Source organism: Ochotona curzoniae, unplaced genomic scaffold, assembly GCF_017591425.1.
Source record: "Ochotona curzoniae isolate NIBS_2020 unplaced genomic scaffold, NIBS_Ocur_1.0 contig_430, whole genome shotgun sequence".
NCBI lineage: Eukaryota > Metazoa > Chordata > Mammalia > Lagomorpha > Ochotonidae > Ochotona > Ochotona curzoniae.
This window is the reverse complement of record NW_024466219.1, coordinates 4,490,274-4,502,926: the sequence shown is the minus strand read 5'-3', so window position 1 is coordinate 4,502,926 and position 12,653 is coordinate 4,490,274. Positions and strand designations below refer to the sequence as shown.

General features: G+C 35.4%; 1 protein-coding gene across 3 annotated transcripts in view; it reads left to right on the top strand.

Moving 5' to 3' along the window:
* The window catches only part of BRINP3 (BMP/retinoic acid inducible neural specific 3), a 397,330-nt gene that overhangs the window by 310,727 nt on the left and 73,950 nt on the right, over positions 1-12,653 (top strand). For all 3 annotated transcript variants that reach the window (XM_040985188.1, XM_040985190.1, XM_040985189.1), the window contains one exon: positions 9,808-10,030. In XM_040985188.1, the coding sequence (XP_040841122.1) occupies positions 9,808-10,030 (223 nt within the window). The remainder of the gene's footprint in view (positions 1-9,807; positions 10,031-12,653) is intronic.

The following is a 12,653-nucleotide window of genomic DNA, read 5'->3' as shown; positions in this document are numbered from 1 at the left end:
AGTCAGGGGCCATGTTCCTTTCCAGGCATAATCTGTTCTGGGCTCTATTTAATAACAACATCATTTTCTGGACTTGTAAAAAGTGTGATTCTTTAGTAGTAAAATGCAGATAGAGGCATCACCCATTGCTTAAAGTTATTGTTAAAATCAAATAGGCAATGTGTGTAAAATCAACCCCATAGCACATGTAGATCAACACAAGCAATGAATGAAATAGAAAAACAACTAACATTTTCTCATCACTAGTCATGTAAAAGATGTGTTTGAAGTGTTCACTATAATTACATAATTGAATCCACACTCAGATCTTGTAGGGAACGAAGTATTATCATAATTGCTACTGTAGTTTCAATACTTAAATGGCACAATGCTGGGCACAGAACTGACAGTTGTAAATGTGTGTTAAACTCCTGTTAGACCTCATTTAGCTCTATCAGCCAACATTCTCGCAAGAGTGGAATCTGACTGCAGCAGAAAAAGAATTCATTCAAAGTCGTAGAGTTGGATAGCTCAGAGAATCAGCATGGAATCTTAACATGCTGGTTCAGAGACGATGCCAGGAACAATCCCGATGTCACACAGCAGGAGCAATCTCTAGAGAATGTCAAAGGGTACATATCTGCCACCCCAGTGCATGCCACTGAACACTGTTAGCTACAGTGTCTTCATTTAATGCATGTTGTACTTCTAATTAGTAGGATATGAAGAGGCAGTGACTTGGCCTTCATTTGGAGGAGTTATTCAGATATGCTCATCCTCATTGGATGCACAGAATGAAATAGATATTTGCTGTTCTTGCCTATAGTACAGACCAACAGCTAGAACACCTGCCACTGATGTTTTTTGCATATTTTCAATATTACTGACCTGATCAATTTCAGCCTTACAGAATTGGCCAGTTTAAACCCATTGAACACACTTGCCATTTGCTTTATGCACCACTATAGCATCTTGTTAATTCTTGTATAAACTATGTACCTGTGGCCAGTAGAGTGAAATGAATTGACTTACATTGAGTTCACTCAGTTGTAACAGTAACTTAAACGCAGAAGATGAGCAAGCTTAAAACTGTTACAAACAACTGAAATAGTTCTTTAGAAATGTTAGAAGAAACAAAAGTGAAAATATGAAGCAGCCAGTTCTGATCATGATTATAAAATGAGTTAAGTGTTCAGCTTTAGTCATACTGCTTGGAGGTCAGATGCTATTCTGCTGCTTGCCGGCTTCCTGCAATGAAATACACTGGTTTGCTGCATTTTATCTGCCTCACTCTTTTCTGCTATGTAAGTTTCTTTTTTTTAATTATGGTTCTGATTTCTTACCCATTTTACTGATCTTGTATTTTACCTATATAAGAGAAATGATTTCATGGTGATTTTAAATTAAATTGCAAAATATTTGCCATTGAAGATTAGGGAATGATGTTGGCATTGTGGCACAGCAGTTAATACCACTTCCTACAATGCTGGCATCACATGTACCTGCTGCCTTGAGACCTGTTGGCTCCAGTTTCCATCCAGCTGCTTTGCTAGTATGCCTGCGATGGGAATAGATAAGATCACCCACATATTTCTATCCTTCCACCCCCAGGGAAGGGCTAACAAAGCCTGTGGCTGTGGGTTTTGGAATAGCTCAGTCCAGATAGTTGCGGCTATCTGTGGAGCATGAACTGGGGTGTTTGTTTCCCCTACTCCCTGCAGCTCTGAATTTCAAATAAATAAATAAACTGCAAAGACAAGGGAATATTAAGAGATAGGTATCATATTTTAGAACTCTACAGCTATCAAACAATAGAACCCTTAAAGCAGGCTTTATTAAAGCATAAAAGGTGTTTTACTGAGCAATAACATTAAAAGACAGTGGAGGATAGTTTCATATTTGTCAGCTTTGGAGGCAATACTTTATAATTCTAGATGTATTATAGATTAGTCCCAGAACAAATTAATGTTATATAAGAAAAGAGAGAGGAGAGAGGGAGCGGAGGGAGAGAGAGACATTAGGGAGTTCTTCAGTAAGATCATGGGAAAATATACATTATTATTAAGGTGTACATGGATTTCAAACAGTTCACACCAAAATAAACTCATATTACTTAATAAATATGAATAAGATATTCTTTGAAAGTGCTAAAGAAGGAGAAGATAAAAATTTGAAGAGATTCCATCAGAGCAAGATGAATTATGTTAAGATTAATGAAATTTGCTATAATGATGGAATTGCTGATTTATAACACGACTGTTTGTGCAATACAGCAGAAAAACCAGCAATTTAAGAACAGATAGCTCTTTGTAGGAAGTGAAAGATGACCTTGAAGACGAAGCCTGTAGCAGCAGACCATCCTCGTCAATGTGACATGGAAAGAAAATCTGTGTCCATGCACTAATTGAAAAGGACTGATGGTCAACAGCAGAAGCAGAACCCAGCATCTGAGCACAGTTAGGCCAACTTGCATAATCATCACTGAAAAATTAAAACGGAGCCTACTTTTTCCTCAGTACATATTAAAACTGTTGCACCCAGATCAACTCTTCCCAAAGGCAAAACATCAATGGGAATTTTCAACAAGTATGTTCAAGATATTGAGACATTTCTTTGAAGAATCATCAACAATCTTGAAGGCAAAGCACAGTAAAAGGAGTAGCTACCAGGAGGCATAAACTCAAACAGCCCACTCAAAACAATAGCAGATTGGTCAAATGGAAGAGGTATGGCAGTAGTGTTTTGAAATCTCAGGACATTCTGCTTGTCGATTTCACAAAGGACAACATGTGCTTCTTGTGAGAGTATGTAAGAAATTTAATTAAACCTTGACATAGATTGTGTTGAGAAGTGAAAGCAAAGTGTTTAATTTTCTATCCATTAATTTGGTTTTCCCATGAAACTTTGGTAGTCCCTTGGTTCTCGCAATATGTCAGTGAATGGTTAAAAGTGTGGTACTACAATCAAGCAGAAGGAGGATGGTTATTCTATTAGCTTATTGGTTAGAGAAAAATCTGTTACTGGATTTTGTTGTTAACATATTTATTCCTGAATCTTTAGCTTGGAAGACCTAAGTAGGAGAGATCTGCTTGTAGGCACTGGATTGATAATATCTAGAAGTGGTCAGTATTTCTATCTAAAATGCATGAGTTTTTCATTTTTTTTCTTTTAAAAGATTTGTGAAATTTTTAAATTTTACTTTGTTTTTAACAGTGTGATATATACATAATAGTTTTGAGAATATAAAAATATTTGCTTCCTGTCTCCATCCACTGCTCTTCCTACTCTTTGTCTTTTTTTTTAGCGTTTTATCCAATATATTTAGATTTACATTGCTCATGTCTTCTTTGTTTAAGAAACTGCTCCTGTGCTTTTTACATATCTTTCCAGCACACTAGACATTTTATTACTATGAAAATGTTATTGTGATTTAATAATACATAATATTACCATCCAGATTGTGATGTTATTTTAATGCAAGATGCTTTAATTATACAAATATGTCGATTGGCCACCAATATTTTAAAAATATGAACCTATAATATTTTGCCTATATGTTAACTTATAACTCTATGACATCTTATTTAAATATTTAAAATGTAAGGTATGAACATGGTATCTTCATCATTCACTAGTGTTTTGTGCAATGTTTTCTATTTTTGTTTTTTTAAGATTTTATTTTCATTGGAAAGTTAGCTTTCCAGAGAGGAGAGACAGAAAGAAGAATCTTCCATATGCTTGTTCACTCCCCAAGTGGCTGCAATGGCTGGAGCTCATGTGATCTAAAGCAAGGAGCCAGGAGCTTCCTCCAAGCCAGGATTCCAAGGCTTTGAACCACTCTCCACTGCTTCCTCCAGCAGTATCCTGGTTTAAAGTGCAACAGCCGGTTCTCAAACTGGTGCCTATACGGTATGCCAGTGTTTGCAGGGGGATGATTGACCAGTTGAGCCATTGAGAGGCCCCCATGTTTTCTGTTTATTCACAATATTTATTTAAGATGTTAACACCATGAAGCACCAATTTCCTCCCTCAGTTACTCCTACAGTGCTTCTGTTAGCCAATGGCAGACCCTTCTGCTCTGGACTTAGAACATTAGGAATCATTTCTAAATACAGCAAGATGCATAATTACTACATTGTTTCAGAAGGACAATTATATGTCCTCAAAACTTTAAGAGTTTAGTTTGCCACAGAACATATTTGTTAGTATCTAGTAAAGCAACGCTGAACATAGATTATCTTTAAAAATATATAATCAACTATATCGGAGCATGATTTTCATATTCACCAATGTAAACAGGAAGACTACACAGAATGTATGTATTCATGACTGTTTTTCTCAGTCAAGGAAACTTAGATTCACGACTTTCATCTCAACGACAAAGTAGTAGGAAAAAATGTGTGAGGATATAAGCACATAATATAATTATGTAAATACAATAGTGTTAATGAAGCATTTTGCTGATCCTAGAGTTATGAAGGAAAGGATTACCTATTCTGCATAAAGATTGCTCCAATAAAATTTGCATAAAGCATTGTTGGGAAAATTAATTAAATTGCTATTTAAAGCGCCTAAAAGAATGCCTTCCTGGGGAAGGAATTCATGTTAACAGGTAAAGAAAGGGAGAGATTAGTGAACTGCTGGCCATGGGTTAACTAGATTTCTCTGAAGGGAAAGTGAGAAATACCTGACCAGCCTTGTTTAGTTATTTTATTAAAAAAAAAAGCACTTTATTTTTAAAAAATTGTTTTTATGATTATCTGCATTTATTACCTAAAGGAATAGTGTGCGCAGATCAAATCAGGGAAATTATCATCTCCAGTACTTTGATGTCAGTTTTCATCGAATTTTCTTTCTTCAGTTTGCTCATAGAATACATACTTGGTCATCATAAACTTTAGTCCTAACTCTACACTCTTTAGCATTAAGGCTGTGTTCTTTCTTCTGTCAATCCAGCTGTGTGTGGCTCAATGCTGTATGCCTCTTCTCCATGCCACAGATGAGCAGGCACAGATCATTAAGGCTGTGTTCTTTCTTCTGTCAATCCAGCTGTGCGTGGCTCAATGCTGTATGCCTCTTCTCCATGCCACAGATGAGCAGGCACAGATCATTTTGGTGCTTCTGGGTCGCACTTCACTTATTTTCCTGCCTTCCGGTTCTGTCCATTTTGCTTCAGATAGCAGGATTGCATTCTTTCTGTGGCAATTACATTCATTGTGCATAAATGCCAGATTTTCTTTAATGTATTCATGAGCAGGTGAACACCTTGGCCAACATTACATTCTGGCTATTATGAGTAGTCTTGTCTGGTAGCGTCCATATCTCTGGCATAAATATGGCATTTCTTTTAGTTCTTTTGTGCACAGTGGTGAGATTGTTGATTCAAATGGCATTGTATTTCCAGCTTTTAAAGAATTTTCTAGTGTCTAGAGTAGTTTGCAGTCCCACCAGTGGTATTCAGAAGTTCTCCTTTCTCCATATCCTTTTCAACTTTTTCTTTACGTTTTTTTTTTTTTTTGATAATAGCCATTGTAATTGGAATGAAGAAATATGGCGTTGTGGTCTTCATTTGCTTTTACCTGCTAGCTAGTGATAATCAGCCTTTTTTCATTAATGTGTTATCCACCTTTGTTTCTTCTTTGAGAAATATCAGTGCAGGTTCTCTGCTACTTTTTTCAGATGTATTTACTTGAAAGAAAACATTAACACACATTGCAAGAGAGGGACAAAGACAAAAATAACTTTTATCTGTGTGTTCAGTCACTTTCAAAAGGGATGCTTACTTCCAGGGTGGACCAGCTGAACTAGAAGCCCCATGGAATCTCCCACATTGACAGGGAGGGCAGTGAGAAGTGCCCGAGAAACTAAACCATCATTCACTGCCTCCAGGAACTGAAATAACTAGGACCTACACTCTTGTGGGATGAGTGTCACACACGGTGGCTCAGTCTTCCATCCTACAGCACTGGCATCCTTTAGTCATTTGTTAACTGCTTTTATTTGTTTTGTGGTTGTTGAATATATTTGAGTTCTTCAGCTTGCAGATACTTTTCTCTCGTCCTTTTATGTGTAAATATTTACAAAAAAAAGAAGATCCTTACCTTACTGATATGCAGAAATCAGCTCAACATGGACTAAATACCTAAGTGTAAGACCCTGTAAGGGCCCACCCTTCAAAGTGCAAGAAAACAAAGTAAAACTAGATAGATATATTATGTCAAGCTTAGAAGCTCCTGCACAAAATAGGACACAATGAACAAAATGAAGGAAGCATCGCGTGTTTAATGGAGAAGTACTAGTGACTTAAAGGAATAATCTAGCGCCTTGCTACTAGTTCATAGCTTATTTTAATGTTAGCTTCTAGGCTATGGAGCATATTGCCACACATTCCCCTGTACACTGTTCTTCACTTGATATGAGTGAACCTCCTTGGAAAGGCTGGGCCTGAGACCCGTGTGCACACATTGTGCTTGTATCCATTACTCTTGTGGTCCTTGCTGCTTCGGCTGAATACCTCAGAACAGTGCATGAACTTGGCACGCAGTTAAGAAACCAGTAGTCCTAGAATATCTTGCTAATAATTATAGATATACTACATTAGGTTTTTCTGGATGATTTTTATATGGCGATGATTGATTTACTTCTGCAAATACACTTTCAAAAATATGACTAGTCAGTGTTTATTTGTTACTGTAAAAGCAAGAAGCCTTGGATATCACTGTAAGATGAAATATTTTCTGGCAAGCCGAATTATTGTATTTCTCTCAGTAGTCACATAAATCACTAACTTATATGAAATTCAATTGTGGTGCTCTGATTTCATTTATTTATTCTGGAAATATGGATTTTACTATTTTACAAAATTAAGTATGTCCACATGAAGTTTTCTGCCAATTCTATGAACTTCTAAATAGGATAAATTTCCAATCTTAAAGCTGTTATTTTCTGCATTTGAAACCATTTTGTGTCATTAAAAAAGATGAGAGGTTTATTATTCTTGCTGTCACACACAGAAATGACTGTGTGCTCAGGACACAACAGGTGTTCAGTAAACATTGTGCTGAGTGTCAGTAGTGACTCTTAATGATTTCATAGTGAAGTAATTACTCAAGTGTCATGTTACAGCCTGTTTGTTAGAACCTGCATGGTAACAACTTTCAACCATCATTTACTCTCATATACCCTTAGGTAAAATGAATTCTCTTCTGAAATATTCCTTAATGAGGATAAAAAAATGCACAGATTTAGAATGTTTCCCCATCGTATTACAAGAAACAATGAACATAATTAAAATATGCATGCTCACGATACAATATGGCTTATCAAAATTGTTCAAGTAAAAGATGGCAATGAAATGAGTGATTAGTTTTCAAAGCAGTGGCATCTGCTCTGTGAATAATCCACAGAATGCTTTCCTGTTTCCACGCATCAACTCTTTATTCAAAAGAGAGGATTTCTCAAAAAATACATATGGGACCAAACAAAATGTAAGATATTGTCAAAGTGGAATTTTAAAATGTGCCTATTATTTACACCCTGCTTACTGAAAAGTGATTTTAATCTTATCAGATGCATACATGCACTAAAATATTCCACCCACCTACCCCCCTCCTTTTTAGCTACAAATGTCTTTTCCTTTCTTTTTCCATGTTCCTCAGATAAAGGAGTATCCACTCAGAAAAAGATGACAGAGCGCTTTATTAATTCCTTAGGAAGAAGCAACTCAAATATTCATGATTGCATTTTGCTGCTAACTGCATAAAAATACATATCTTGAATGAGAAGTTTAATATTTGTACCTAAACTGTTTTATCACTGTGCTGAGAAATGCATTTTTGAACAATTTACAGAAAATTTGGCATGAATATTAAACTAATTGTAACACATGAAATTAACTGATGTCAACTATGTGACATGCTTTTATAAAATTGATTGATAGTGTGCTTTTTGTGTGTGTGTTTTGTTTTGTTTTGTTTTAGTGATGGGTCATTGTGCAGGTATTGAGGCGTGGCTTTGGTTGAGAATATGCCATACTAGAGTTCCTAGGTTTAAGTCCAGGCTCCACTCCAAATTCCAGTTTCTCAGTAACATACTAAGAGGTAGCAGGTGGCAGCTCTGCAGGGTCCCTCTGAATCCCAAGATGAAAGAGCAGTCTCACTCTGCTCTCTCTCCAAATTTATTTGAAAAAAATATTATTACTTTCTCTGTATATTTGAAAACAACTATTTCCAAACATAATCAATTTAGAATTAAAAGATGTTAACATTGATAAAGTGTAAAATTGAATGAAATGACCATTTTCTGGTGCTTTCTACATCATTTACATTGGACAGTGTCTACGTGCAAGAGATACATGCCAAAACAGACTGCATATTCAGAACTTCCTTCTGGAAAGAACAGGAGCTACAGTGTGGTTTCACTGTTTTAATCCAAGGAAGATATTTTCCCAATCTGCGATTTGTGGTTAGAAATGTTGGAGGGAAAAAAGCAATAATACAGTGTATGTAACTTTTTGCAACATGATACCCTTAATAAAATATTTTGGTCAAGTACTTTTGTGTTTGTTTGTAGCAGCTATTTCTGAAGTAAAGATGTGGAGCAAAAGGTATAACCATTTTTTTAAAGATTTTTGGACTATGGTGAAATATATAATAAAAATTTTTATTATTCTCACTTTGGATCTATAATCCAGTGTTATTAATTAGATGCAGATATGCATCGCTGAAATCTTCTCAAATTCCATCCTGCTTAATAGAAATTCTGTAGCTGTTGTGTGCTGACTTCCATTCTGCTTTCCCCCAGCCTGTGAGGAACTGGCATTTGCTTTGTTTTCTACTTTGGGAGGGGCTCAGTCTTTCCACCACAATAACCCTACAATATTTTTCCCTTTTATATCAGATGAGTTTCACTGCACATGCTATAAATAAGGTTCATCTACGTTAAGCATGAATTAGCACTAATACATTCTACAGTGTTTTTGCCTTAAGTGTATGGAACCACATTTTGTGTGACCACATTCACCTGCTGAACATTTTGCTTTTCCCCCAATACTGGCTATTGTCTGAATTATCTTTCTATCTTCAGATAATCTAATATAGAGCTGATAGTTATTGATTTAGTGTGGTATTAACTGTCATTTCTATTGGTGCTTAACCTGACAGTTGGAAAAAGGAAATTTACAGCATGACAAATACTGACGTGAGAGCAAAACCTTGTGATGAAGGTCACGTCTTAGTTTTCCTCTTTATTATATACTTCAGTTTTAAACTGCTATAATACATTATATCTATATAGTCACTGATGAAAAATAATGAGAATGCTTAATTAAATATGAACTTTCACAATTTGAAAAGCTCCTTTGTTTTATTTAACTATTAATAAAATAAGTACAAATATTAATAAAACAATTTAGTACTGATTTTGTGCATCTTCTACCCTGAGTTAATAAGAACTTCTGAAGGTACTTTATTATGTAATGCTGTGAGAGCCTTATTAGCACTAATTCCAAGCATGAAAATAAATGACCTCTGCATTTTAAAGAAAACAAATTCAAATGCCATCAGAAAGAGAAAACAGAGCAACTCTGCTGAACTTAGATTGTCTGTCCAAACTGCTTATTTTTGCAAGAATGATTCTCTTGCATGAAAGTTCCTCGTAAGGGGATCACAAAAGGAAATGCTCATCCAGGATTCAGAATATCCTACCTTCTGTTACATTGCCACTAACAAATAGTTAATTGCATTTATTTTAAAATGAAATAAGTGGTTTTTTTTGGGGGAAAAGGAAATAATTATTTGTAATTAAAGTATTGAATTTTAACATTTTCAGATGAATTCAAACTCTTTATGAAAAGGCTACCCATGAATTACTTCCTGAACACATCCACTCTGATGCACTTGTGGACAATGGATTCTAATTTTCAGCGTCGTTATGAACAACTGGAAAACAGCATGAAGCAACTGTTCCTGAAGGCACAGAAAATTGTACACAAGCTCTTCAGCCTTAGCAAGAGGTGTCATAAGCAGCCCCTCATCAGCCTGCCAAGACAAAGGTAAGACATCCATGGCACCGAGAGCTGTTGTTTTGCCAGTGAGTCCTGTTTATTGTTCATCTGCACATTTTGTGTAGATGCTAAGATATGTGGCACAATGTAACTTATATAATATTAGAGATTATCTGAAAAACAGAACACATATGGTCTAACATCCCCAAATAGTTATTTAGTTATTTTCCAAAGTATTAGTACAATGAGACTTACAGGATAACACCTGTTTTTCATTCTTTTGTTATCAGAAATGTGTGATCACTGTAAATTGTTCCATTTGATACTCCAATTGATAATTGTGTTGCAGTGAACAGAAAACCTTGAAGCACTACAGCTGCTGGGAACATGGGTAGCTGGCAGAATCTCTAAGAGTCCTCATTATGTAAATTACATGTAAAGTCAATCAAGATTTTTCATGTAACGTGTGTTTAAAGAAAACTCATCCTATGTCAGTCGTTCTATAAAAGCCTCCGAAAATTTGACATGCATGTTGACAAACGTTGATCTTTGTGTCTTCACTGAATTGAAGGGATCACTTTTGGGTTTACTGCCTTAAAAAGTAGTGATCATTTAATGCAAAAAAACAATGCCTTTATTTATTTTAATCCAGGTTAGGAATACTTCAGAATTAAAGGCTACAGAGAACAGAAGTACAGCTTCACTGAAGTGTGCATTTGTGCCAATACTCTGTTTAGCAAATGCTTCTGTTTCAGCTTGATAATAAAATCCTTAAGAGGCAAAAATCTATGCTTATAGATTTTTTTCTCTGAAAAAAAGTTAAAGATCAATATTTTGTTAAATTCCATTTTGAAATAACATATTGCCAGTTTTAATATATTCAAAATTTGTATAAGCTCATCACAATCTTAGTGGAAGATATTTCCATTATTCCAGGAAGATTCTCAGTACCAACCAGCAGTCACTCCCAGTTATGCCACAGCCTAACCCAGGCTACCGATCCCTGCAGGTTTTTCTGCTTCACTGTATGTCCATGCAGATTCACCTGCTCTGCACGTTTTATATAGATGGAATCGTGCAGTATCTGTAGCATTAGCAGTGTGAATTGACGGTGCTTTGTTTATCCTTCCACCCTCTGATGGAAACATGGGTTGTTCCACCTTCAAGTCATCCTGAGTAATGCTGCTCTGAGCATTCCTATGTTTTATGTATGTTTTCATTCAGAGTGTATGCCAAAGACAGGAATCACTAGTAACAAGACACCTTGGTAAGCACCTTCCACCTAATTTCCTAAGTGAATACACCACGTAGCATTTCCACAAATGATCACGCCAGTCATCGCACACCTTCTACAATCCTTGTTCCATTTTGTTATCTTCATCACAGCTTTATTACTGGCTGTGAGGTTATATTTAATGACTTTTGTTTACCTAGCCCTAATAAATAATAATGGTGGTTATACTTTTTAAAATTTTATTTATTGTCCAATACTATGTCTTTTTGATAAATACATATTGAAATATTTTAAACATTATTATTTTTAAAAGTAGTCTTGACACTAGGTCTTTATCAATTGTATTATATACCAATATTTTGTTCTATTTTCTGGATTGTCTTTTCATTTTATTTATGTCTCCATGTCTTTCTCATCATTCTATCTAAAAGTTTATCAATTTTATTAACACTTTCAAAAACAGAACTTCAAATTTTCTCGAGTTTTATGATGTTCCTCCTATTATCATATTTTTCAATTGCCATCATCATTCTGTCTGGTTACTGTCTACTTAATGTGTTTTTCTTTCTGACTTTTAGAATTAAAAGGTAGGTATTATTAGAGAACTTTTGTCTTTTTAAATACAGTTTTTCACTCTGCTAAAGTTCTCTGTAAGCATTGCTAGAAGTTTTGCTATTTTGTACATTTGATATCACTTCTTATTGCATTCATGAATCACATATTTTGATCTATCTATTGACATACTCCCCAGGGGAAAAGTACAAGTAGGGAATTGTGGCTTTGGGAAGATACTTTCATCTATTGTAATGAACTTTATGTTTTACATATCTTGGTTTAAGCAGCCTAAAAAGTGATTGGAATAGAATAATCTGTCAAAAGTAGAAAGCTCTGGAAGATATGATGAGTTTGGAATCAGTTAGGCCTCTGTTGAACAAAACAATCAGAGCTGACCGTTTTATGTGTGAATGTCAGGGAAGAACTGTGCCCATGGAATGGCAGCCATCAGTTTGCATCAATCTGTGGAATCTGAGAGTCAGGCCCAGTCATTGGGGGTCACATCTGTACATATGCAGGCAGGGAGTAGAGTAATAGAAACATACTTAGCACAGGCTGGGGTGAAACACACCCTGAGAGCCTCATTCAGTGTTAGTCAAACAAGGTGGATGGATGCAGGTGCTACAAAAGGGCTGTATTTGGAAAACTCTGGATATGGAAGCCCAATTCAAAATTGAATCTTTTACAAAAAAAAAACTAGAATAAAATGAAGATGTATGATCTGGAGCAGAATTCAATATAACACAAATGAATCTTTATTTTCCAAAACTTCAAAGCTAAATAAATCAATAATTACCACAGGCTATTCTTGACTTTTATATTTTAGATTTAGCATACCTTTGCTGGTTGTTACTCATCAAATAGTATAATATGCATCTCTTA